This window comes from Glandiceps talaboti, chromosome 15, assembly GCF_964340395.1.
Source record: "Glandiceps talaboti chromosome 15, keGlaTala1.1, whole genome shotgun sequence".
Taxonomy (NCBI): Eukaryota; Metazoa; Hemichordata; class Enteropneusta; family Spengelidae; genus Glandiceps; species Glandiceps talaboti.
The window spans coordinates 6,161,922-6,189,779 of NC_135563.1; the positions used below are offsets into that span (position 1 = coordinate 6,161,922).

General features: G+C 37.0%; 1 protein-coding gene across 2 annotated transcripts; it reads left to right on the forward strand.

The window, feature by feature from the left end:
* The first annotated feature begins 7,327 nt into the window (after positions 1 to 7,327).
* On the forward strand, positions 7,328 to 27,584 carry LOC144446612 (nucleolar protein 14-like). 2 transcript variants are annotated; one of them, XM_078136416.1, is made up of 20 exons: positions 7,328 to 7,714; positions 8,642 to 8,842; positions 9,857 to 9,991; positions 10,922 to 11,063; positions 11,360 to 11,424; positions 12,198 to 12,263; positions 13,027 to 13,125; positions 13,788 to 13,880; positions 14,498 to 14,667; positions 15,008 to 15,105; positions 15,580 to 15,887; positions 16,307 to 16,361; positions 16,685 to 16,901; positions 17,760 to 17,895; positions 18,913 to 19,077; positions 21,803 to 21,969; positions 24,227 to 24,452; positions 25,129 to 25,250; positions 26,148 to 26,306; positions 27,452 to 27,584. In XM_078136416.1, the coding sequence occupies exons 2-20, from the start codon at positions 8,657 to 8,659 to the stop codon at positions 27,549 to 27,551; spliced, it is 2,709 nt and encodes a 902-aa protein (XP_077992542.1). In that variant the 5' UTR covers positions 7,328 to 7,714; positions 8,642 to 8,656; the 3' UTR covers positions 27,552 to 27,584. The 2 variants fall into 2 exon arrangements, with proteins under 2 accessions (XP_077992542.1, XP_077992543.1); XM_078136417.1 differs by having other exon boundaries at positions 24,227 to 24,431.
* The last annotated feature ends 274 nt before the right edge of the window (positions 27,585 to 27,858 follow it).

The following is a 27,858-nucleotide window of genomic DNA, read 5'->3' on the forward strand; positions in this document are numbered from 1 at the left end:
CTTTTAATTTTCTATATTTTGGCAATTTATGCTTGTCTAGATATTTATGTAGCTCTTTTACGTTCAGTTTTTCTAGAGTTCCACTTATGAATAACTGCAACCAGTCATAGTCATTATAATTCTTGTTTTCTCTTTTCTTCTGTACCTCTAACCGATGTCTGGATCTAATGTTTTTCATCCTCTCCAAATTTCTCAAAAGTTCAATGTAGTTTTTAACACTGTTCACACTGACAATATATTTCTCAGCAAAACGAGAAATAGCAACTTCATCATTTAATTGCTTTGAAACATAGAGCTTTTTTAAGTTAGCACGTGGTTGTGGAAGTCATCAACAGTTCGATTTGTGTTTGGTGTTTCAAACACATCCATATAATGACCTGGGTTGTGCATATCTGGCATAGGATGTGGTATTCTGTTCATAGATGGCGATACCCAATCTGTAGTGGAACAGTAACTGCACTTTGAGCCATTTTGTATACATGAATCCCTAATAAATTCCATATAGAGCTCACCAATATTGTAATGGGTTTCAATAAATTTTCATTCTATCACCATGGTAGGGTTCAAGTATTATATGATAGCTTTTGTGAGTTTGAATTAAACACAAAATTATTCACAGGTGCTGGGTGAGGAATGTATTCATAACAAGCCATGCATTCATAAAAATATTATTCAACCCTTTGAAGTGATACATGTACTGCCCCCCCCTCAGCGCATCAGTTTACTAAAGTCTCTTGAAATATAGTCCAGAAGTGTTTTATATTTTGCGTAGAGATAATATGAATACTATAATATAGGAAGGGTCTTAATATGTATTTCAATCTTAAATAACATGTTTTCCATTTGCACTGCAATTAAAAATGTTTCTAAAATGTGTAATTTATGAAGTGTTTAAATTAATAATAAATGATTGTGTGACCAACCACTGCAAATTAATCCTAAAATTTGAATATGTTCACATGGAAAAAAGTTTCCTCATGGTGCAATTTTGCACTATTTTTTCCAAACCTGTGATAAATAAGTAATATATATATATACTTGTTCATTTATTTGCTAATTTATTTATGTCAGTGATGGGCTAAAAATCCAAGAAAAAGTGTAGCCAGACCAGTAGTCTATTGTCACCCCTCAGTTGTAAGTAGACATCCTGTCAGCAAATTTAACTAATAATAGTCTTTATTTGTGATTTTATGAGTGTCCATGATTCAACAACTTTGTGCACTGGTTCAATTCTGAAGTAAGTATAAATATGGAATAAGTTAATACATGTAGCGCCATTGTATAGTGTTGTTGGTTATGTGACTAGTAGCACGCCCTCACTGCAGTAGTAATCTACTTTTGTTTGTTCGCGCATGCTCTGTTCAGCGCTTCCTGTTATGCTGTCCGCTTGTTCTTATACATCAATCGACAAATTGTATTGATTAAACTGGTTTAACGTTTACTACTTCAAGTGTCTGGTTGTAGTCTCGACTTATTGGTAACTGGGCTAGTATCCCAACTGGCGTGGCGGCAGCGATTCCGGATCTACACGCCTCCTGAAGACAAGACTGTCATTGAAACTGGTCATCACTTGGTCGGACACACACAGCAGTGTACAACCAGTCAGTATATATATTTACTGGAAAACACAGACGTTGTCATTCGTAACCAGTGAACATCATGGCTCAAATGCAGCGAGCACCCAAGCAATGGTGTCTAAGTAAGTCAGAAACTATAAATTCCTTTGAGAATTGGCGTCAAAACCTAAGATACACATTGTCACTTGACGAAAATTTTGCACGTTTCCTCGCCGACCGTGCACAATGGGGAAAGAAAACAAAGTCTTCCCCCCTGAGAGGTTTCACGAATGATGGCGAAGATGTCAGTGCCAACAAACGGTTAACAGCCCAGCAGAAGGTAAATGCATTGGAGCTTATGTTGGGCCAGATAGCCAACTACTGTCCTGTCATTTCTCGCAGTACAATTGTTAAGAACTCGACATCCATAGACAGTATTTGGCAAGTCATTCGCCTCCATTTTGGTTTCCAGTCCACTGGCGCCCATTTCATTGATTTCTGCCATATCCACCTTGAACCTGACGAGCGCCCAGAAGATCTTTATCAGCGTCTCACTGCTTTTGTTGAAGACAACCTACTTCATAGAGACAGTGGTATAACACACCATGGGGATACAATTACAGAGGATGAAGAACTTTCTCCATCTTTGGAAAATTTTGTAGTCTTGACCTGGTTGCAGTTAATACACAAAGATCTCCCAAGGCTTGTCAAACAGCGATACGGCACTGAGCTACGAACCCGTACTTTAGCGTCCATTAAGCCTGAAATTTCACAGGCATTGTCATCTCTACTGGATGAGATCCATACGACTGAAGATGCCACCGTCATGCGGGCTGCTACATCAAACTATAACTCTACCGTTCAGAAGGCCAGCTTCTCCACTCGTCCTGCAGGTTTTCCCAAAGCAAGACAGAGAGAACGAAGACCATATCGTTCCTGTCCCCTGTGTAAGCAGGCCAGCAGACCAGCTCAGCATTTTTTGAGTGAGTGTAAGTTTTTGCCAGATCAGGACCGTAAGTTTATGACCAAGATACGACAAGTTGCTAACATACTTGACATTGATACCGAAGAGGATGAATTTCCTATCAACGATGAAACCATCGAACAAGACACAAGCATTTCCAACACTGCTCTCCGAATACAGGTTCGTCAATCACCATACCTTGATACTTTCTATGGTCACCAGACTGCCCGCCTTACCATTGACAGCGGTGCCACCGGAAATATGTTGCGTCTGTCTACAGCTAGAGGTCTGAATGTGCCAATTAAAGCTAGCTCCCAATCTGCACACCAGGCTGATGGTTCTTCCCCTCTGAAGGTTGTGGGTGAGACAAATTTTACATTGACCCGTGACAATAACACATTTATCTTTGAAGGCCTAGTTGTGGAAAATCTGGATGTTGACATATTGGCAGGGACACCTTTTATGGAGATAAATGACATCAGCGTTCGCCCAGCCAAGCGTCAAATAATGCTTGGTGATGGTACCACATACAAGTATGGTTCAGCATCTGTAAACAGCCATAATATCCGAAGGGCTCACGTACTACGAGCTCCTCCCACATCAACAACTGTGTGGCCAGGGGACTTCGTTGAAGTTGAGTTACCAGCAGAACTCCGCGATGCCGACCTGACATATGCACTTGAACCAAGAACAGACACTCGTCATATTGCAACCACTTCACATGACAAGATTTGGCCAGCACCAAACCTACTATCAAGTATATCTGGGAAAATACGTATCCCAAACCTATCTGACACTCCACAAACTCTAAAGCGTAATGAACACTTTTGTCAGATACACACAGTCTTCACTCCGCAGACCAGTCACAACAGTTCAGACACCATGACCCACTCCTCCAAACCCCCAGTGCCTCCTGTGGCCAGTTATTCTAAGTCAATCAGTCTAGATCCTGATAGTCTTCTTCCACAGCCTTACCATGCTGCTTTTTGCTCCTTACATGAAGAGTTTGATGATGTCTTCGATCCCAATGTGAAGGGTTACAATGGTGCTTCAGGCCCATTTCAAGCAGTTGTCAATATGGGTCCTGTCCAACCTCCACAACGCAAGGGACGTCTACCCCTGTATCCTCGTGACAAATTGGTGGAGCTACAAACTAAATTTGATGAACTGGAAAAAGTGGGAGTTTTTGCCAGACCAGAGGATTTAAAGGTTACAGTCGAGTATATTAATCCATCTTTCTTGGTTAAGAAAGCTAATGGTGGTTCTAGACTAGTCACTGCCTTCGCAGATGTTGGCCGTTATAGCAAGCCTCAACCCTCTCTTCTACCTGATGTCGACGGTACTCTCCGCCAAATTGCACAATGGAAGTACATCATCACCACCGACCTTACCAAGGCGTTCTACCAAATACCACTGTCACGCGAGTCCTTGAAGTATTGTGGTGTGGCTACCCCATTCAGAGGGGTACGAGTCTACACGCGATGTGCTATGGGCATGCCCGGCTCGGAAACTGCATTAGAAGAGCTAATGTGTCGTGTACTTGGCGATCTCCTTGCGGAAGGCGTCGTAGCCAAACTGGCTGATGACTTATATTGTGGTGCAAATACCCTTGATGAACTTCTGAACAATTGGAAGCGTCTATTACAAGCATTACATGCCAACGCTTTATGCCTCTCCGCCACCAAGACAATCATATGCCCTGCTACTGTTACTATCCTAGGATGGATTTGGAATCAGGGAACTATCAGAGCCAGCAAACATCGCATTGCAACATTGTCCTCCTGCTCCCTTCCAGAGAAGGTACGTGGTCTCCGTTCATTCATTGGGGCTTACAAGGTCTTAGCTAGGGTAATACCAAAGTGTGCAGTTCTCCTCACACAGTTGGAAGAGGCAACTGCTGGGAACCAGTCTAACGACCGTATCGATTGGACTGACAGTCTCCGCAAGGCTTTCCATACCGCTCAAACATCCTTGTCAACAAGTCGTTCAATCACCCTCCCACGACCATCTGACCAGCTATGGATTATCACAGATGCTGCTGTGAAGGGTCAAGGAATTGGTACCACTTTATATGTATCACGTAATGACAAACTTCACCTTGCAGGATTTTTCAGTGCAAAGCTCCGCGGACGACAAGTTACTTGGCTCCCCTGTGAGGTCGAGGCCCTGTCCATTGCTGTTGCCACTAGACATTTCAGTCCGTATATCATTCAATCTCATCACAAACCATGCATTCTCACAGACAGTAAGCCGTGTGTACAGGCATATGAGAAATTGTGTCGAGGTGAGTTCTCTGCCAGCCCTCGTGTGACAACGTTCCTCTCAACTGTGAGCCGTTACCAGGCCTCTGTCAGACACCTCGCTGGTAGTGAGAACATCCCATCAGACTTTGCCAGTCGTAATGCCCCGGACTGCAACACTCCCTCATGCCAAGTCTGCTCATTTGTTGAACGTACTGAAGAATCTGTCATCAGATCATTATCAGTTCAAGACATCGTCTCTGGTAATGCTCGTCTTCCATTTACCAACAGGGCAACCTGGCTCAGTATACAATCTGACTGCCCAGATTTGCGTCGTACTCATGCCCATCTTACTCAGGGAACCCGTCCTTCGAAGAAGCTCACCAACATCAAGGACGTCAAACGTTATCTGAACAACGTAACCATTGCCAAAGATGGATTGCTTGTTGTCACTCGCACTGATCCGTTTGTCCCACCTAGTGACCGTATTGTCGTACCGCGACAAGTTTTGGATGGCCTCTTAACTGCCATTCACATCCGTCTCAGTCATCCTTCATGTCATCAAATGAAACAAGTGATACACCGCTACTTCTTCGCCTTGGACCTGGACAAGTCTATTGAACATGTCTCTACCACATGTTGCCAGTGCGCTGCTCTCGCAAAGGCTCCACATACCATAGTTACACAGTCTACTACAGACCCTCCAGATGCCGTTGGTATTTCCTTTGCTGCAGACATTATCAAGCGTGAACGGCAGCTCATTCTTGTCCTTCGTGAATGTGTTACATCATTTACTACCGCATGCCTGGTCGAAAACGAACGCCGTGAAACTCTTCGTGTGGCCCTTGTCCGTCTATGCATTGAACTAAGACCTTTAGATGGTCCCCACGCTGTTATACGTACTGATCCAGCTCCCGGCTTCGTCGCCCTCGTAAATGATGACCTTCTTCGTCACCACAGATTGAGTATTGAAATTGGTCGCACCAAAAATCGTAACAAAAACCCCATCGCAGACCGAGCAATTCAAGAGGTTGAGGATGAGCTCCTACGTCAGGACCCTTTGTGTTCTACCGTTACACCTCTCTCTCTCTCCATTGCACTGTCACAAGTCAACTCTCGAATCCGATCCAGAGGTTTATCCGCACGTGAGATGTGGACTCAGAGAGACCAATTTACCCATGAGCAGCTACCCATCAGTGACCAGAAGCTCATTCTGGAGCAGCATTCACAACGCCAGGCTAATCATCGCTATAGTGAAGTCTCCAAGGCCCCTAGAGGAAAAGTCACAACAGCTACATCGCTTGATGTTGGGGATCTTGTATACTTACACTCTGATCGCAACAAGTCAAGTTCCCGTGATCGTTACTTGGTAATCCAGAGTGATACACCATGGTGTAATATACGCAAATTCCGTGGAAACCAACTTCGTAAAACGTCATATCGTGTCAAGCAGTCTGAATGCTACCTTGTGCCATTCTCCACCACTCCACATTCAGTTCTTAGGAAAAACACTAATGACGATTATTCATCTGATGAGGACATATCTCCACGTCCACCCACTTCACCACCTGAACCACCATACATTCCTTCACAACTGACAATGAACAGTGATGTCAACCATATAGAAAGTGCTACTTCTGGAATATCTACAGAACACAATGCTTGTGATAGCAATCTGCCATTGGCCAGCGCCACGGAAACTACAGAGTTGTCACCTCCTGATAAAACTACCAAACAAGATAAACCATACCCATCCCGGGAGATTAGGCAATCTACTCGCAAACGTCGTCTTCCTGATCGCTTAAAGGACTATGAACTATACATTTAGTTGTGTTTTCCTATTTGGACAAGTACTCCCTTTGAGCTTTGCATTCTTGTACAGTGTGTAACTGTTATTTTCACCATCCCTTGCTTTTCATGAAGCTTATTCGCAGGACTTTGTGACATTTTTTTGTTGCATTTGCCTTAAGCTTGTATGTATATTTTTCAATAGTTTTTTTACAGTGTCTAGTACCTAAACAAAAGGGAAAAAAAAGGTGGCTACGCCATTGTATAGTGTTGTTGGTTATGTGACTAGTAGCACGCCCTCACTGCAGTAGTAATCTACTTTTGTTTGTTCGCGCATGCTCTGTTCAGCGCTTCCTGTTATGCTGTCCGCTTGTTCTTATACATCAATCGACAAATTGTATTGATTAAACTGGTTTAACGTTTACTACTTCAAGTGTCTGGTTGTAGTCTCGACTTATTGGTAACTGGGCTAGTATCCCAACTGGCGTAGCAACTGTTGGCAAATCTATGTGTTGCTGTATCTGTGTTTCATCTGTGCGTATTTTTGTTAGTGGTTTCAGGGGGGGGGGGCCATGAAATATAAACAAGAAGTCTTAGGGGGGGGCCAGATAATTTATACCAGTTTTTGTAGGGGGGGCCACCAATAAAAATCCCTTGCTTCATAAGAAATCCTCCGGCCTCCCCCTGGAAATTAAAAATGTACACTCCCTAGGACAGGTTTCTAAAACATGACCCTCTCCCAATTTCCCATTCGTAATTATTGAAGGCTCCCTTATAATTAAACTACTTACATTGTTCAATCTTCGTGTTATGCAATGGAACTGTTAGAATATGCACACTATTATAGTATTAAAGATTGTAAAATACATTTGCATATAAAACAATACGTACTCTCAATAAGTATGATAGAGGGCGAGATCAATTTGATCACATGATATCACTGAACATATTTTACTTCCGGGTTAGGTCACACGTGTACATGTACCACGAAACGCATACGTCTACGTACTCAAAATACACACCTAAGTACATAAAACCATCACGGAAACGGTAATAACTGCATGATCAACTAAGGAAATCTACTGTGTGGATTAATCTCGGAACAAGACTGCCTACAGCCTGCGGTGACCACCGTCCACAGCTACAGTCTCAGATAGCCGGCCTAGGTACGTACGTTTGGGTTGTGATGCGTGCTCATATCTAGTCCTGCTTCCATGACGGTGCACGAGTCTGTATTACTGACTTGACTCTAAACACCGTCATGCAAAGAGCAATAGAGTTTGCCTATTACAACACCGGAGGAGGAGGGACAATTGTCAGAATCGAGTCCCGGATTACTCCGCATGCAAGCAGCACTAGCTCATATCATGCTACAAGTTGAAACTGTAACAACACTGTTTGAAACCATACTCCATAGAATTATTAAATAATAGATCCATGTTAAAACTCACTATCGCAGTTTTCAAACAGGCTCAGTATTTGGACAGAGGGGGGTACCTCTGGCCAGGTCTGGTATGGCTTTATGGGTGTTCTGCCAATGCTGCCCCCAGACCCCATATTTTGACCAAAAAACATTGAAAAACCCTTACCCTATTTTAGACCATTTGAAGTTTTTAGAAATAGAAGACTCCAATTTAGACCAAAATACATAATCACCGATATGAAAATGTCAACCACTGAATTAGCTGCCCAGGGGAAATTCTGATGGAAATTCTGAACTAGTCGAGAATTTATTATGTGGGCCCTGCCAGGACATCATTTCAGACCAAACAAAACCGAAAATTGTGTAAAGTAGACCCCATTTTAGACACCTTTTAGACCAAAAGGCGAAAAAAAACCCACCACATAGGGCAGCACATATATGTATACCTAATAGGTGGGAGTACCACCACCCCCCCCCCCCCCCCCCCACCCAGCTCCTTGGGATTTTGACATATCCTCAATGATCTACATTTTCTAGCTCTTGTATTGTCATGGTCAAGCATTAATAGAAAAGGTCAAGAGATAACAGAAAAGTATGTTCTTTCATGAATTTCTTTTTATTGGTATTGAGAAAGACTGCAATGTCATAATAATGTATCCTATACTAATAGGCATTGGAGTAAAGCATGGCAAAGACCAAGAGAAATCAACGGGGACTATCTGACAAAGTTAGGCATACAAAGGGGAACCAGGACAAGAAGACCAACCCATTTGAGATAAGAGTCAACAAACAAAAACACTCAGTTTTAGGGAGAAAAGTTAAACATGACAAAGGTAATCCTGGTGTATCAAGGTCAAGGGCAATTAAGAAGGTAAGAGAAAGCATATAGTTACAGTGTAAGGCATAAATAGAAATCTTTAGGATTTTACCAGCCACCTTCATCTGTTTCCTCTCACCATTTCTCACATTTATTACATGGACAGTTGTCTCAGATTGTAAAAAAAAATATTGACAATTTTATGGAAATGGTCTAAGATGGGCCGGACTCATATAAGGATGAAATTTATTCTTAATGTACATTGTTTTGCAGAACAACATGCCACCATTATCATATATATATATAAATTAAACAAAGATAATGGGATGAGAACATTTAAATCATGCTGTCCCATCTGTATCTTGATTTCAAACTACACTAGCCACAGTTTGAGTATTATTTTGTCGCTCAGACAATTTAATCATTGAAAATTGTTAAAATACTGATAATTAGACATTGTATATGTTTATTAGAGGTTGGTTATACCCATAAGACTATGAAGTAGTAAAGTACCAGGTTGAAATTGTGATCACATTTTAGAAGTTATTTTTTGATTGGCTTAACTGTACCATATAATAATTATGTGTACAGCTGTATAATATGTTTACCCACCGGTGATTCAATATTGTTCAGGGTGTAAAATATTTATGAGTAAGTTATTATATATCTAACAAAACAGTATCAGAAAATGATCCAACAGCAGCTAGTGTAACTTTTAATACTTGTAGTCAATAAACCTTCTATTACAGAGTTCTATTGAAGCAGAAATTTTACAATATGTGGCTTTGTATTACATACATTGTGCAGAATGGACTTTCAAACTCACAACACCACCACCACCAAGATTGTAATGACAATGACATTTGTAAAGAAAATATACTAAATGCTGCCACTTTGTTAGTCTACTTTGGACTACTAACTTCAGAAAATTGTCTGTTCTCGACAAGTATCTGTATCAGTCCATGGATGCAAAATGATCATGATGTTAAGCCCTGCTTTGAAAGTCTGAATGTACATGTAATGAAAACTGATGTTTCTCATATTGTTTTCTGTAATATTTTGATACAGAGAAAAGAAACTCTCTTGAAAGAGTATCTGCAAAGAAATAAAAGCAGTAAATTCCTGGATAAAAGACTGGGAGAGAATGATGCTACTATGACACCAGAGGAAAAAATGATGAAAAGATTTGCATTTGAAAAACAGGTAGGTCAAGGGTCATTGAAAGTATCCATCCAGCTGGTATGACAGAAAATTTGACAAGTAGTTGAAATTGTCTGTTTCCCATGATGCAACATTCAACATGGCCGGTTTGCAAGTTCCCTATTCCCTATCAGGCTGCATAGAGATGGAGATTTAGCTAGGACCAAAAGTTATTTTACAGTTAGCTGAAAGTGAGGATGGTTGAAGGGGTTAGATTGTCCTGTTTACAATTGGAATCTGCAAGTTGCAACTTCAAACCTTACCACTACCATTTGTTTCTGTGAATGACTCAAAATCATTGGACAAAATTTGAACCATGATCTACCCCCAATCAACAGATTGAATATAAATGGGGACCTGGTAGGATAAAGGTTGCAATGTGAATGCTTTAAGTTATACTTGTTTCCAAGTGGCTAAAGTTATTAGGTAACATTTGAACTATCGATTTTTCCTTGTCAACCCAGCTGTATAATTGGGTACCTGGTAGGATTAAGGTTGCAATGTGAATGATTAAAGCTAGGCACTTACAGAGACTGCAATGGATTGTATGCTCTCTGAAGAGTTGAGGAAATATAGGGCTTGTTGTACCACTATAGGTCCATGCCAGGAGTAATGTGAAACACTTTGAGTAGTGTAGGAAAGTAAAGTAAAATATAAAAACTTACATTGTTATTCTATGTGCCATCTCTCTCTCTTCTCTCTCTCTCTCTCTCTCTCTCTCTCTCTCTCTCTCTCTCTCGCTCTCTCTCTCTCTCTCTCTCTCTCTCTCTCTCTCTCTCTCTCTCTCTCTCTCTCTCTCTCTCTCTCTCCCCCCCCATCCCTCTCCCCGTGTGTACCTCCTCCATTGAGATGAAGCACCAGTAAAATAATCCATTTTCAATCTCAAAATGAGCCATCATCATAGTACAAACTATTTTTGTTGCTTAATTGTAGAGACACCATGAGAAGGCATCCCATTACAGTTTAAATGATGAGGAGGAGGAGCTAACTCATTATGGCCAGTCATTGGCTGAAATTGAAAAATTTGAGACACCATTGGACGAGAGTGATGATGAAGAAGCCGGACGACTGGATGGTAAGTGTTTTCAACTGTAATGTAATGTATTCTCCTGTAGACATGACCAGTATTTTGTAAAGGGCTGTGTAGTGGTTGAAATGTTGCTGTGTTTTCGAGCCTTTTTATTAGATACTAAACACAGTAAACACAATAGTTTAGTTTCGACAATCAACAACAACCAGTGACTGTTTTTTTAAATATAAATCATGTAATATGTTAATTGTGTTAGAGGTAGAATTCTCAGTATTATTAATTTCCTAAAAATAGAATTGTCATTGTGAGGATAACTGAAATATTTTCATTCCAACTTACAGCTGAGTATGTTGCAGAAGAACACTTTGGTGGATTTCTGACAAGAAAAAAGGAAACTGAGTCAAAAGTAAGTAGATTCTACAAGCCACTATAAAACTTATCCTGTGATATACTTAGAAAAGGTTAATACAGAAAAGAGAAATAACAAATTCATCAACGTTGTCATAGCAATCAATGAATAGAGATTAGGCTTACAGTAATAAAAATGTTTTATGGGTTTAGATAAAAGTGTCAGTCTAAGAATTTTCAAATATTTGTTTATTTATTTTGCTGTTTTTTACACAATCTGGCTTTTGGTACTATTTTCCTTTTAGATCTCTGACTAATTTGCAACCTAGATGTCTCCTTTTCTGAAATTTTTAAAAAAAATATAGATTGAAGTTTTAACCTGCTAGGGAATGCTTTCTGAATCTCATTTTAGTCAAAATTATATTGAAATAGTATGTCATCAAATTATTTATGCATCTATTATGGTGTAAAATAACTCAAATTGATTGTAGTAAAATTGGCCTATGCATGTCAGAGGTGTACATATACTGCTTTGAACACTTTAGCCATTTGACCTTGAACACAGAGGTCGAGGTCAAAGGAGAAAATCTTATAAGAAAGCATGTGACGTACCATTACCAAATTTTGCTTTCAATTGCTGCCCATTTGTGTCCAATTTTTGACCAGTTTCTACCCAGATGTTACCGAAACAGGTGTTGAATGCATTCGATATAGTACTGGTGACATTGCATAGAACAACTAAACCAAAGTTGGAAGCGTTGGACTCACACAATTCAAACTTTTATATATTTTGGAAAGATGGTTTTACACCATTCACTTCTTTTCTTGTAGGATGACAAACCAAAGAGCAAGAAAGAACTACTTGAAGAAAAAATTGCACAGTCTAAGAAAGAAAGGGTAAGAGGGCAAGGACAGGTTATATATTTGATAATAGCACTGTGGTCATGTCAACTAATATTGTAAGATGCCACAATGGACAAAGCATCTATGTGTTGTAACTTTTCATTGATTGATTGATTGATTGGACAGTTGGCACATCAGAAACCAGAGAGATGTACCTGCACATAATGAAATATACTTAAAATGAAATCTTGTGAATACAAATGTATGAATTTATGTTGTCTCAATTTAGTCTCTATAATGATGGCATTATACCTAGAGCATTTCTGATTTAGTGTTTGTTGTGACTTAGTGTTATAAAAGCTCTTTCATGTAGTGTTTTTTCTGCTGCAATACATGTATGTGAGGAGGGGTGTGGGTTTACTGTTGTTGCCACTGAGAGATACAGTGTAAGCTATGTTTAACACATACAAACACTATAGTAGTACCTAGTGTAAACTGTTAATCATAGAATGACTTTTCATAGATTTCACACTGTATACTGCCCTCTTGTGGTTCACTATTGCAACTATGCATGGTTATGTCATTCTTGAACATTACCCCAAAAAGTGTTGAGTTCACAGTTGTAAAATTTGTGTGAGACAGAGTCAACATTTACAAAAAACTTACTTGAGGGCGCTGTTTACATAAATAATGTAATGCCAGGAACTTTACATCACTTGAATGTCAGCTCAGTTTCTGTTGTTGCCTTTGTTTATTTTGATGTCAGTAACTTTACTGTCATTTCAATGTCATCTTACATTTTGTCGTTGTTTCACAGTATGAGAGACAATCTGAAAAGGAAGCCACGGGTGAGCTGAGGGAAAAGTTGGATGAAGAGTGGAAAGAAATTAGTCAATTGTTTACTGCACCACCCAAGGTAACCATGGCAATTCATAGTTATTTTAAAGTCATAGGTCATATTGTGTAAATGATTTGATGAAATCTTGTGTTATAAAATTGTTGTTAAGCAAGCCACAGCCAGTCAAATATAGTTGCTGATACATAATGTTGTAAAACCAGTAAACAGGTACACAGAATATCCACATTGCACACTTTACACTACATGTAGTTTTCATATTGTAAAACCTTTGATTCAATTCTCTGAGGTACACAACGCCCTAAAAGAACACATCTGCAGTTACTTAGAATTATTTCCTTAACATCCAAGAACTGCCACCAATAACATAGTACTGGGGCTGACAGTTTTAACTTGAATATTTTTTAAAAAAAAGATTGCAACGATAATGTAACATCTTTGATTGAAAATTTATAAAAAATCTATATTTAGTCTGGATAGTTCTTTGAACATACAAACCTGTACACGTATAAATACTTATCCCACAAGAAGTCCAGTGAAAGCCGTTCCTCGGTGTTCATGACAATAACACAAAGAGTTACTTCAAACCAAACTTCTTGACAAAGCCTACTAAGATGTGAAACTAATCAAACATTCAAGTAGTTTTTGTATTGACTTACTAGTACTGATAACATTAACAGTGCCATCTTGTGATATTTTCAACTCCGATCTTTTCAACCCAGCGAAACAAAAGGGATGATTTTGGAACTAAGAAATCTCAAGTTGATGACTACGATGTGACAGTAAGAGAGCTGGCCTTTGAGATGAAAGCCAAGGTAAGTTAAAAAATTAAAACCCTTTCATAATCTGAGAAACATCATAGCTTCTACTTTGATTCCAAATGCTGGTAACCATGACAACTTAAAATTCATCAGCTGTGAAAATATTCCTAGCTGTAGAATATGTTATTATGAAGACTACTGTGCTGGTGATATATATTTACAAACCATATATCAATTTCATACACCACCAAAATGCCCAAATAAATACATGTAGAAAATATTTAACTCCAAAAAAGTACCCTCAAAAATCACAGCTTCGATAACAGGAATAAGTTTGAAAGGCTTACTCAGTGATAGACACTTTTGAATATAAAATTTTGCATTGTGTGCATAGACATAACATTGAAGAAGACCTGTACATGACATTTAGAAAACTAACTTTTTATTTTTCGATACTTGTGTACGTGATTTATACTTTATGAAGGTGGACTACTCTTATTGTTCTTATTCTAGTATACTCTTTATAAGAAACCAGACATACATAATTCATTGTGTGTTTCTGGAGAAATTGGATTAGAATGAACGTAAAACAGCAAAGCCAAAGGGGTGGATAAATTACATTATTTCGAAGTCTATCAAATCAATCTTTTGAAACTGAAAATTTGTAACAGGCTACAGACAGGTTGAAAACTCCAGAAGAACTAGCCAAAGAAGAGAAGGAACGATTGGAGAACCTAGAAGCAGACCGGCAGAGAAGAATGAAAGGAATAAGTGAAGAAGAGGAAAGAGAAATGCAGAGACTTAAGACACAGTACAGATCAGCTGATGACCTTGGAGATGAGTATGTTGTCATAACAATTGTTCAGATTACATCAATGTTATGATTGGTCAAAATGTGGTCATGTGATTTCTTGTCCATGTATAGTATGATTTGTCAAAATTTGGTCATGTGATTTATTGTCCATGTATCTTGTGATTGGTCCAAATGTGGTCATATGATTTCTTTCAATGTATCTTCTGATTGGTCAAAATGTGGTCATGTGAGTTCTTGCTCATGTACATGTATGCAATGATGATTGGTCAAAATACACAATGTATGGTCACATGATTTCTTGTTCGTGTATATAAAGTTTAGTCAAAATGTGTGATTACATGTAAACTTTCTTACTGTTGCTTTCCAGTTTTGAGTTACCAAGTGGTGACAAGTTTGAAGTCAGTTATAAAGAAGGAAAACTTCTCCTACCAGATGGTGTTGAGTCATTGCATGATCTTGCCAAAGGTAAAGAAATACAATTTATATGTTTAATTGCGTTCTTCAAAGATTAGTCAAGGAATGAATATCTGATTTTCCATGCCCAAGATGATTGTGTGAAATTGAATGCATATGATAAAAATGGTCAAATGAACTGTTGTATGTGTTGTTATATCCTTTGTTTCACCTTTAGTTGTCAATTTTGAACAGCATCCTCCCTTCACCTGATCATGAACCCTTGACAAAGACTGTCTGTGAACAGACGGACGCCACTTTTATACTTTTCAATAAATGCTGGTGTAATAACTCTGGACTTGTCTCTCTTCAATTCAAATTAAAAAATTATGAACTTGTTAAGTCCAAGTATCAAGATCTACTTGTGCCTTCTATTAATTACAGTTATACTGATACTGTATGTATCTACAAACCATATGTGAATGTTTGCATTTTTCTTATGAATCAGAAATCAATGTGATATGATTTATATATTATGATTACCAGGATCTAAGAAGTCCAAAGGAGACTCAGGTAGTGATGATGATGATGAGGAGGAGGGTGATGAGAACATGGAAATTGAGAGTGGGGATGACAAAAATGAGGAGGAAGAGGAATCAGACAATGAGGACGATGATGATGATAATGATGATGAGGAGGAGGAGGAGGAGGCTGAAGATAGTGGTGCTGACTTGGAATCTGAGGATGGAGGAAGTGATGAAGAAAGTGGAGAGGATGAAGAGAAGATGGAACAAAGTCCTGTTAAAAATCAGACTAGTAGAAGGAAAAGAAAAGAACAAGATGTGGATGAGGAGGTGAATTCTAGTTTAGTTGTTGTTATGTTTCCTGTCTGTACTTTTGTACATTTGCTGAGAAAGGCCGTTTTTACTGCTAAAGGTAAAGATGCTGTGTAGAGCCTGTATACATATCCTTGTTGGGCAGTGTGTTTGTTTGTTTGTTTGTTTGTTTGTTCGCAGTGTGTTTGTCTATCTGTACTCTTGTGATCTTTTCTAAGGAAATGCAAATTCAAATTTAAGCTAAACATTTTAATTAAAATAATCAAAGGAAATTATTTCTGTGATGATATTTGGAAAAGACATATATCCATGGACCCTGGCGTGAACACCGCTTCAAGGTCTATGGTATACACTGAATTGTTTTATTCATTATAGATTATAGATTTAATGAATTAACACTCGTAAGGTATTAAATGAACGCATGCTTTATCTTGCAGGACACGCAAAAAATGGTTGAAGAGGCTAAAAAGGAAATCCCATACACATTTGAAGGTATAAGTTGTCTTTGTCACATTGTAGAATCTATGATGCAACAGAGTGTGAATCAAAGTTAATATTTCAGTTATTGTCCTTTATGTAACTATGACGTCACTGAATAATTTGCTATGAACACTGCCCTCAGTGTCAAAACAGTAAGAATGGAAGGTAGTGTATTAGTTGAGTCACTTTCAAAGTATCAAAGTTATGGTACATGGTATGAACATATTTTGAAGTTTTACAAATCTATTTTCTTTGCAGCTCCACAAACTTATAACGATCTCCTTTCTCTAATTGGAGGACACAGTGTAAACAAACTAATCTGTTTCCTTTTACAGCACCACGTACTTATGATGATCTACTTTCACTTATTGGAGGACATAGTACAAACGATCAAATAATCATCCTAGACAGATTGCGTAAATGTTATCATCCTAGCCTTGCAGAGGGAAACAAAGAGAAATTAGAGACACTGTTTTCTCTATTGGTGGAATACTATGGTGACTTAGCCAATGAAAGACCACTTAAGATGGACTTAATTGACAAACTTGTAAGGTATGTATGTCAATAGGTGTCTATTGATCCAACAATATCCTATGATACAAACATTTATGCCCTCTATGGCCAATTAAAGATAATGTCACTGATGATAAGAAGTGTGTACATCTGGGTGAAAATTATCATTTACTGCAGGATTTTGAAAACTTTAACAAAAGGAGATAACTCTATGACATTAATTGTCATTTTTAAGGTATTGAACACATCACCAACAGTGTACACACTTACTTTTTTCCAATTGCTGATCCATAATAAACACAAATCATGGAACCTTCTCTTTTTCAGACCGAACAAAATGAGAATGTAAATAGTCAATCAATCATGTACTTCTGATTTGAACATCATATGAGGAGAAGACCATTTATAAATGAATCAATGTTGCACAAATTGTCATCGATCATGGACATTTTAATGCAAAAATACAAATTAAAGTACCCCTGCATGTTAGACTCGTACCACCCACATATATGTATTTAAAGTAGTGTATGCATTTACCAGTTTTGGAAATACATAGTTTGCATTTATGTACAAAAATATGGCCATAGAAGGGCAACGAACAAATCATTCTGAACAGTTGAGAGAGAAAAGTTCAGTTTTTTATCTGTCCTGTTTGATATAACACAGGTGGATATTTGTATATATTTATGGGACAAGAAGACATACATGTATTAAAACATCGTCGCAAACCACGGCCTGTTTTACGGCAACATTCTTGGTATTAAAAATGAAAATAGTCTTGTTTCAATTCGAATCCATCTCCTTGTGAAAGCCCCCTGAATGTGAAACTAGTCAAAATTTTGCAATTTTGAGCCTTGTTCGCTACAAATAATCTGTGGGTTACCTTCTTGTCTGTAGACATCTGTACGAATTATGTCAGCAGTCACCTATGAAATCAGCTGAAGTTCTACAATCTGTTATCACTGACAAATATGAAGAGTTTGATTCAGTGTGTGAAAAGAAGACAAAAGTCAAATATCCAGACCTTGGTATAGTAAGTTGAATTTTGGAAAACTTTGATTTAATACTGTATACCATATTTCTGTTATCAGAAAGACAAAAGATTTTATAGTTTGGCCACTAGGGGCAGTGGCAACTTTTTTGACCAGAAGTGGAGGCCATGATTGATGAGTACCATAGCCTCTTTTTTTTTTCTTTTTCTTTTTTAAATCACCATTTCCCAGTGTCTCCTGAAAGTTTGTGGCATTCTCAACCATTCAAAAATTCTGCTAGTGTTGTTTCAAGTCAAATAATTTTCAGGGGAAATTGAATTTTTGAGTGCATCATGTATTGCCATTGTTCTTGATGTGGGATGCCCACTATGACATATCTTTTGAAAGTGACTGCAAAGTGGGTTATCAAAATATAGTGTAATCTTTGAAATGTTGACTATAGTCTGAGGTAGTCTAAGGTCTGTGAAATTACAGCTGTCGACATCAGACCATGGACAAACGGAACCTGGAAAGTAAACAACCGAATTGGATAAATAACACTTGCCACAGCCTGTTGGAAGTACAGACACTTGTATTGCAGTCAGTTTTATGGCCACTTTACATAATAGTTCACTGTCACAAACGAATGTCTAGCTCCCCTGGCATTTCATGTACACATAAAGAGGCCATAAAACTGTTCTTATCAAACCATGATATGTAAGACAAGTCTCTGCTGTTCCAACATGCTGTGCCAAGTGTTATTAATCCAATTCATTTGCTTACTTTTCTTGTTTGCAACAGGTGTCATTTGTGCACAGTCTGATGTCAGTTGTTATAGTAAATTTGAATTACTGAGTTTGGAAGTTTAAAGTGGAGAGAATAGTCTTTCAAAGTCAACCGCTCACTCACTCTATATTACTTCTTGTCCATTATCGAGGACATGCCTCTACAAAACTATTCAGGCAAGTCAGTTGTCAACAAAGCATTTTAGTATCTGTATAATCTATGCAATGACATCTTCATCTCAACATAACTTTATGCACAATGCAATAAACATGTACCTTCTCTAACTCTTTCAGCTTCTCTCCTTTAAACTGGTATCATTACTATTTCCAACGTCAGATTTCAGACATTGTGTTGTCACGCCAACCATGTTATTTATGAGTCAAATACTGACACACTGTCAACCAACCAATCACAAAGATGTGGCCGTTGGTTTGTTTGTTTGTAGTCTCTTCCTTCAGGTAAGTAGTCTATAACATATTGGTCAGGGTCAATTTTATCAGTGATTTTCTTTTCAGTTTAGTCAGTGAAGGTTTTAAATGATATGGTTACGAATAAGAATTCTTTCCCTCCTCTCCGTTTAAAACAAAAACAAAAACAATTGCAAAAGAGAGAATTCAATCTAAGTAACAATAATATTAGTTTAGGAAGAGGGAAATAACATTTATCAAGCCATATTTTTGACGAATACAGTCCCCAAAATGCAATTATTTTCAAAGATACAGTGACAGATTCCTTTCCTGTATATTCACAATATTGTAGTCCAACATTTGGAAATTAGAAATCTGTAATACTCTCTAATATTGTAGTTTCATAGGTACTCCATGAGCTCTGTGAATGTGTTATACATGTCAAAATCACCTGGCATAATGAGCGTCATCTTAATCTATCCACTATTTATATACAGATTTGGCCTTTAACAGTGAAACAGTATCAAAGTAGTCAGGCATGTTGCTGAAAAAATATTGTGCTCAATGTCAGATATTCTTACTTTATATAACATAACAATGTATTGTGTAACCTAAAGTTAATCTTATGGTGCTTGTTAAAGTAATATATGTTATTGTGCCCATATATGCCACTGACAGGCATCACTTGATATTGAAAAAAGTTTAAAATCTAGAGAGGAATTGTAGTTCATAATAGTGCATGTAGTAAGTTGTACCATTAGAGAGCTTCAAAAAAAAAATCTTTTAATCATGATAACTGGACTGTAATTGTGGATTTCCAATAAACAGAGTCAAAATAAGGAATATAGGATTCTAGTAGTTTTTTGGAGGTGTATGTATAATCTAAAGAAGGTGTGAATTCTTAGTCGCAATCCTTGTTGTTGGTGTTTTCACACACTGTTGAAGTGTTTCATCCTTCCAAATCAATCAGAGGATGGACTTTTGATGCAATCTGTCAGAAAAAAGAATCTGCCAAAGAGAAAAATACAGTGTTTTGTACATATAGAATATGGTACGGTGAATGTGCATGATCCTGACTATCACACTTCAAAAAAAAAATCTAATATAGAAAGGCTGTCTATTTCATTTGACAATTTCTGCATTGAACATGATTTAAACGATGTTAATCATGTCAAAATGTGTCGATGCGGTCACGTCTTTTACTTGAAACCATATTATATATTACCAATTTGAAATGTGCAGAGACCTATCGGCTTTTATTTCTCAATAAAAAATCTCGTGCTTACACATTTCACAATGCACTTATCACACAAAATAGTGGTAGATTCTATAACCTAAAGGTATTTTCACTTTGTGATGAAAGTTCCAGATATATCGCACATTCATAACAAACGTAGCACGATCACACAATATAAGAAAATTCAAAGATCTAAAGGCATTTTTTTTGTGATAACAAATTGCATGCTAGAAGTATTTACCAATGTAAATTTTGCAGTGTTTAAAGCAGTCGTGTCAGTAACAACCACAATTTGTATAATATAGCAGACTATCACAAGGTTCTACCTTAAGGGCCCAATTTATTTTACTAAATCATTCAAAGTATCTTGAATTCCCCCAAGGTTTTGCCAAACTATTACAAAAGCTTGTTCTTGGCGTATTTGTATTAATAAAAGAAATTTTGGGGTTCACTATCTTGCAGTCATTGAAATCGTAAGTCTTCCTATAGCATCAACATAGAATTTCGGCAGCCATTTTGGATTGCGAAATAGCTTGGTTGTTTTGACCTCTATGTTAAAAAATTTGTATGTTAATCCCAATTTTTTCTTGAGTTCTGAGAATTGGGTTAGTTTGAGTTTTGTTTAAGAAAGTAACAGCATAAGTTTCAGATAGTGCATACAATGTTAAAATAGGTATGTCATCCACCTTTATAAGGTCATTAAGTACTTCTTAAGAAGTTTGATGTGCGTTGTGCTCTGATAATCCATTTGAAAATTGACATGAACTAACAGCACTGTGTGTTATACCAGTACAGATGTGTGCACTGATTCAAATTAAGGTAATTGTGATCTCATCCACAGAGGTGTCTTTTTGGTAAACAGATTTTCCCCAAGGTATAATTAGGTGTTATTCCCCAATATATTTCTTCGTTCAGCCAAGGAAAATACAAGTGACCTAAGGGGCCTTTGTCACTCTTGAGTCACTAGATGAGTAGTGGCAACCCTTTGGTCATGAGAATTTTCCAGCTGAATGAAGAAAAATATTGGAGAATAATATAATTATACCAGCAGCAGTAATATCAAAGAAAAATCGGGGAAAGTAATAGCAATTTTGAATGTTTTGACTGATATTTTGAACACAGCAGAACCAGTGATGTAGACATGCGTTGTTATGACGTAGAACGACTAGAGTATATATTCCATATTTTTTGTTCAAATTGGGTTGTCCATAGTATGATGTGTGTAGATACTTTATGTATTGTATGTTATGTCGATAGAGTTACTACTGTCCCCCTTCCTTGAAACCTGTATCTCGTCAATATATTCACTTACTTTGTATCCTTTTGCTGATCAAGGAAATAAAAACATACATCAGTACTTTCTTGATTTTAGAAACATTTTACCTACTTTTCACTGACTTCTATCATTCAGCCAGTTTTGCAGTCTGCTACACATTTCAAACATTAGCTAAACTGCTGAAAAATAGATACATTTGTTCGTCACTGTAGAACATTGGTTTGTGTATTTCAAACTTTTTATTTGTTATTCTCTTTCCGCAGTATGTTAATTTGTCGAAGAAATTTGTACCAGAAGTTGTGAATTATTTACGAGGAGTGTTGTATTTAGGAACATTAAAGGATAACAGTGTGTGTCATTTCCTGCCACCATTTAAATCCTATGGTAAACAGACACAATTGCTAGTTGTGGAACAAATAGACAGCGCACGGTAAGTTGGTTTACTGGAGGTTAAAGGCCAGTGTTTCAATCCCATGTTCTCACATTACATGTATTGTTATCTTATCAGTTGAGAAGTAAGGATTACATAGGACCATTCATTCGTTATGGACTAACTTTTTCTGTAACTCTGCCAAGCAACTGTCTTTTGCACCTGAAGTTAATCCTAATCTGATCTGTCTCTTTAAAGGCCAGGGTTTCAATCCCAGGTTCTCGCATTAATATCAATCCCAGGTTCTCGCATTAATATTATTTCATCAGTGGAGTCAAAAGGATTATTCTTTTTTTCATGACTCTGCAAGAGAACTCTTTCCTCACCTGAATTTAAGCGTAATTTGAAATGGGTAAGTAAGTAGTAAATACTGATTCAGGGTGTCACTTGGAAATTTGCAACAATATTGTGTGTAGGATAACTGTCATGTAAACTAGACTTTACCAGTGTTTATTAAATCATTCAACAAGTCATTTTTACACTGTCATGGTTTTGTGTAATTAGTGTGTGAAACATGCAATTCACTACAACCAACTGAACGGTGGCCATATTTGGTGTAAAAATTCTCCAGTGGTTCAAGAACAAAAAAAAAACCATAGACACTTAATTCAAGTGTCTATCACTATATTATCAGACATGACCTTTACCAGCTGAGTTAAAATTTAACAGAATGGTAAATCAATTTCATACCTTAGACAATTAGAAGTAAAGTACTTTTATTTTGGTGGGGGGTGGGGCTGTGAAGACTTGTCTCACACTGGGTTCACATAGATGAAAATGTAGATAACTCAGTTCTAGACAAAATAAAAAAGTTTGGAAGAAATTAAAAGAAATTAAAGTATGGTTTGACTTCCCTTTGTATTTTGCCAGGGTTTCCTTCCAAATTATGATACATTGTATTGAAATCTAGCCAAATTTTAGCAGATTTACACCCAAAAACTGTTTCTTTAAGTTGGAATCATATTTTACAGTTGTTCCCAACTCAGATTGCAAATAAATTACCTCGTATATTTTGGTTAAATCACTCGGTCTTCTTGAGCTGTTATTGTACATCCTTCAATAACTTCATCTCAAATAATTAATACATGTATATTTCATAAAAAATGGTGTCACAGAGAAAATTAAATGACAATATTTAAAAAGGAACATTCTGATCAATTTCAATATCTATCTTTAGAAAAAAATTTGATTTAATAAATCCTTTACATTTATTTCACTGCCATTGAAATTAACATATGATGCATATGAGTATTTTGTATCAGAATTTTGGTCGCCATGGAAACCTGAAATGGGTACATTCTAGTGATCAAAGTAACAATCGTGTGATGAGTATGAGTATTAATGACTTACATAATCAATAGATGACATCATTATCTAGTGGACTGTAAAAGTCTTTTTTCCCATAAACGTGACATTTTCAAAATTAGTAAAGTGGGAAGGCTTCAGTGTTTTTCCACAGAAATGAGCCAAGGATTTAATGAAGTTCATGGGAGAAAGTATCATTTCCTTTCACATTTTAGAAATTTCCATTCCTAAGGGAAACATCATCTAAATGTCATGAATACAAAGTTTGAAAAATGATCTCAAATTTCACTGACAATAAAGTTTCTCTAGCAAAAGTAACTGAACCGTTAGAGTGTGAATATTGCGTTGAATAATTTCTTGTCACATCTTTGAATAATTTGACCTCCTCAGCTACCATACCCAAGGCTAAAATGGACTGCTATTGTTATAGTTGGCTACACTCTGTATAGGGAATACCAATTATAGTACATGTGCATTGTAGTGAATAAGATAGTTTAGATGTAGTTAATTTTGAACAAAAATGCAGCTAAGGTAGGTATGAATTATACAGCAGGACACATAGTAAAGAGAGATGATACTATTCTATGCCTACATGTTAGTTTGGAGAAAATATGTATTGAGTATGCCTTGTCTTAGTGAAGAATTTGAAAAATTGATTTAACTTTGTTTGTCTGTCTCTGTCTGTCTATCTATGTATCTATCTATCTATCTATGTATCTATCTATCTATATATCAGTCTGTCTCTATTTATCTATCTACATGTATCTATCTATCTATCTGTATGTTTCTCTTCATCCTCTCTCTCTCTCTCTCTCTCTCTCTCTCTCTCTCTCTCTCTCTCTCTCTCTCTCTCTCTCTCTCTCTCTCTCTCTCTCTCTCTCTCTCTCTCTCTCTCTCTCTTACAAACAATATGATAAAAATTTGTTATTCATTTGACTCTCACCATTCACAGGAAAATACAAGTATCACCACTTAGTATATCAGAAGTGTTTGCTAGCACCAACCTAGATGAGCTGAACACGGATGAATTTTATGTCAACACTACGTCAGCCTGTCTTCATCTTCTTCAGCACTTTGCAGAATTGTACGAGGAACTACCAAGCTACAATGAAATATTCCATCCCATAAAATCTGCTATTTCACAGCTCAATACAGAGGTATACCCAAAATCAATAAAGGTGAGCTCTAATGTCTTGAACTTACTTTGAATATTAAACTTTTAAAGTAAATCAAAAACTTTTCTAGTTTACACACCTTGCGTGGCTTTGAGGGCACTGATAGACATATATTACCCCAGTGGCATGTATACAGCAATTATTTCCTGATGCTGAAAGCCATGCAAATAGTTGCTATATAACTTCATGGGGGGTAATATGATGTCTACTAGTGCCCAAATTAGACCATGCAATAAGTGTTTTATCACATATCGCATTCCCTGGCATGATGTATTCTTTCCATAGTCAAGCAAATCACCACCAGTAGAACTTCTATGCTACTGTAAAAGTCCTCTAGGGAAAATAAAAAATGAATGTTCTGTTCTGTATGTAAATTGAGGTCACTATGGGTCACTAGTCCATACCATGTGACTTGGTCTAAGCCAATCAAATGTATGAAAGTGATAGGTTCTAATTTGAAATATCACAGCCTGTGTCTTGACAAGTATTTGCAGTAATGTACTGTGGTTATTGATTGGAGTTTCTGTCTCTGTAATTAAATTACTTGTCAAACATTCTATCCATTTACTATTTATAAACATGTCAAGTTAGCCAATTTAGATAACATTAGACACTATGATATCGAAAGACAAGACTCAAAAATAATTTATGTACATTGATTAATTTATTTATTCTCCAGGAAAAAGTTCAGAACTTACAGCAACATCTTGCAAGCAAAGACAAAAAACCTAGGAATTTCTTACAGAAGGAGAAGAAGAAGCCGCCATCTATGAAATTTTTTGAACCCAAAATTGAAGAAGAGTAAGTATCTAGTATCTAAGATACAACCAAGATCATGGTTTTTGTAGAAAGTGCAATGTGCTCAACATCTTACAACTGACTCATAGGGAACTTGCAATCCAGGCTGAGCATGCTCAGTCACAAAGGACTGTGGGATTATCTGTAGTTATCATAATATCTAGTCTGGAGCTATCGATTAGAATAAACCTACAGTGTTCATGGTAACCATGAATAGATTATTTGTGGTTACAAACAATGTAATGCAATTGTGCAAAGTACTGATTGATGCATATTTATCATATTTCCCATGATGCATCATTTAGGATATTCAAGATGGCGGTTTTGCAAGTTCCTTATTGTCAATTTATTTTTTCCAATTTGAAAACGTCATTCAGTAAGAGCCTGTGTGCCTGTTCATAAGTCTGTAGTAATTTTGTCAGTGAGTGTAACTGTAACGTTGTTTCACTAAAAACGATAATCAATTAAAAGTTTACCAGACACTTTCAATCCCAGAAACAGTTTGCATTTACCTGAGACAATAAATACGATGTCTGAGATGTTACATGCAAAACAATTTCTTCAGCAAATAAACTATTCTGTGAGCATTACATTATAACTTTCTGTCTGCACCAAATACAATTGATACACGTTACAAATATTTTCAATAATATGTTGACTAAGCAGTATATTCAAAGGAAAGAAGTGACGAGTTCAGTTATAATGATGTTACATACACATCCGTTATACTTTAAAGAAAACTGTGATCCCAGTTGTAGAAACCTGGATGTGATTTACCTACTAACTCTATATATACACAAATGACAAAAAATACTGTTTTTATCACGCTTTACATAATGAATTAATACACTTTAAAAAATACTGAGAATCAATCATTGATTGTTTTTTGTCAATTTGCAGTTATGATATGGATTCAAAGAAAAAGAACAAGGACAAGAGAATGAATGAAATGCAGAAATTGACTTATAAACATAGAAGAGAAATGAAGGGTGCTGTCCGAGAGATTCGCAAAGATTCACAGTTTATTGCAAGACAGAAGCTGCAAGAGCAACTGGAAAGGCAAGTCTCTACTCAGTTTGTCGTACTTATAAATTGAAGTATTGAAATGCTTGAAGTACAAGCTCTGCTGTCAGTCACCGTTAACTGTTGTCAATTATGACTGAACCACTTATAAGAAAGCCACGTCAAAGATGACAAAATCAAACATCAGGCTTTCTTAATAGTCATTCCTGTCCTATTTCATGATTTAATGGTATGTGGTTGAGTGAAGTATGGTCAAAGTAATGGTTGTAACAAGGTGGAATCTGTGACATGTTTGCAAATTTCTTTAGTTCTGAGTCCCTTTGTATGCAGACTGTGTATATTCATACAGGGTTACACACTATGAAGAGAGTAAGAAAGTACTTGAAAGTTGATTACAATGAAATTGCATCCATTAGCATGCTGGGGAGTGGAACTAACCAAAGATTCAACCCATTTTTCTACTCAGTGACTGCTGAAATTGAATCTGTTCAAATATTTTGATGTCTATTGTAGCTTAGAGATAAGACAGCAATATCTCACCAATTTCTGACTTCCAAGATATAAAGAATGTTTTCAAAAGAGTACCACATTAGGGATGATTGCACAGTGGTGACAATATGATTCCTGAACTTCATTTTCACACTTCTAACCAAATTTCAAAACTTTCACGACTTCAATGATAAGAGGTTCTATATTTGCTACTGAGATGGTGATAAGTTGATTAATAATATGATCTACAGTGCTGAGGTTCCATTAGTATTTTGATGTGTTTACCATCATGGTTTTACAGTAGTAGTGTGACTGCTACAAGATTCATCATGGTTCCTATGTAAATGTGTTGATGTCTCACTTGCGAACGTTGTTTCAGGGGGGGGGGGGGGGTATCCTTGTACATTTATTGAGCATGTGCAACATTGGGCAATCGTCCCATAAGTCTTCAATGTGTGAGAGTTGAATGATAGTGTAATTGGGGCCCCTTTATTATTCAAGATTTGGTATGGTTAGTACACACGTATGGCATCAAATATTATGTCTCCCCTCACACACACCCCCCACCCCCACCTCCCTCATCCTCACTCAAGATATTGAAATTACCAACAGGTCTCTCAAAATTCCATTGTAACAAATTTCATGTAAACTGTTTTTCATGTGTATTTTCTACTTCTTTGTCATTGTTACAGGGATGCAGAGAGGAAACAGAAAGTAAACGAACTTCACCAAATGTTGGCCTATCAGGAGGGTGACTGTAAACGGATAGGAAGAAAAAAAGTGAAATTCTAACATCGTTTTTATAGTCATGTATTTTACTGTCAGAAATTTGCAAATAAATAATCATTTTTATTTATAACAACAAATGAATTAATTGTTTTTGATTCTACGTACATTTATAAATTTGATACATATAAGAACAAAACATTATGTAATTTAGAATTTCAAAATTTTCTCTTGGCCAAGGGAAGTATGTACTCGTATAACCTCTGTTGATCTGACCACTGGTCATTATCTGCTCCATTAACCATTAGGAAAATGCTATATAAAATTTGAATACCACCTGTTGATTCTCAAGGTTATTTGTACAAAGGTGTCA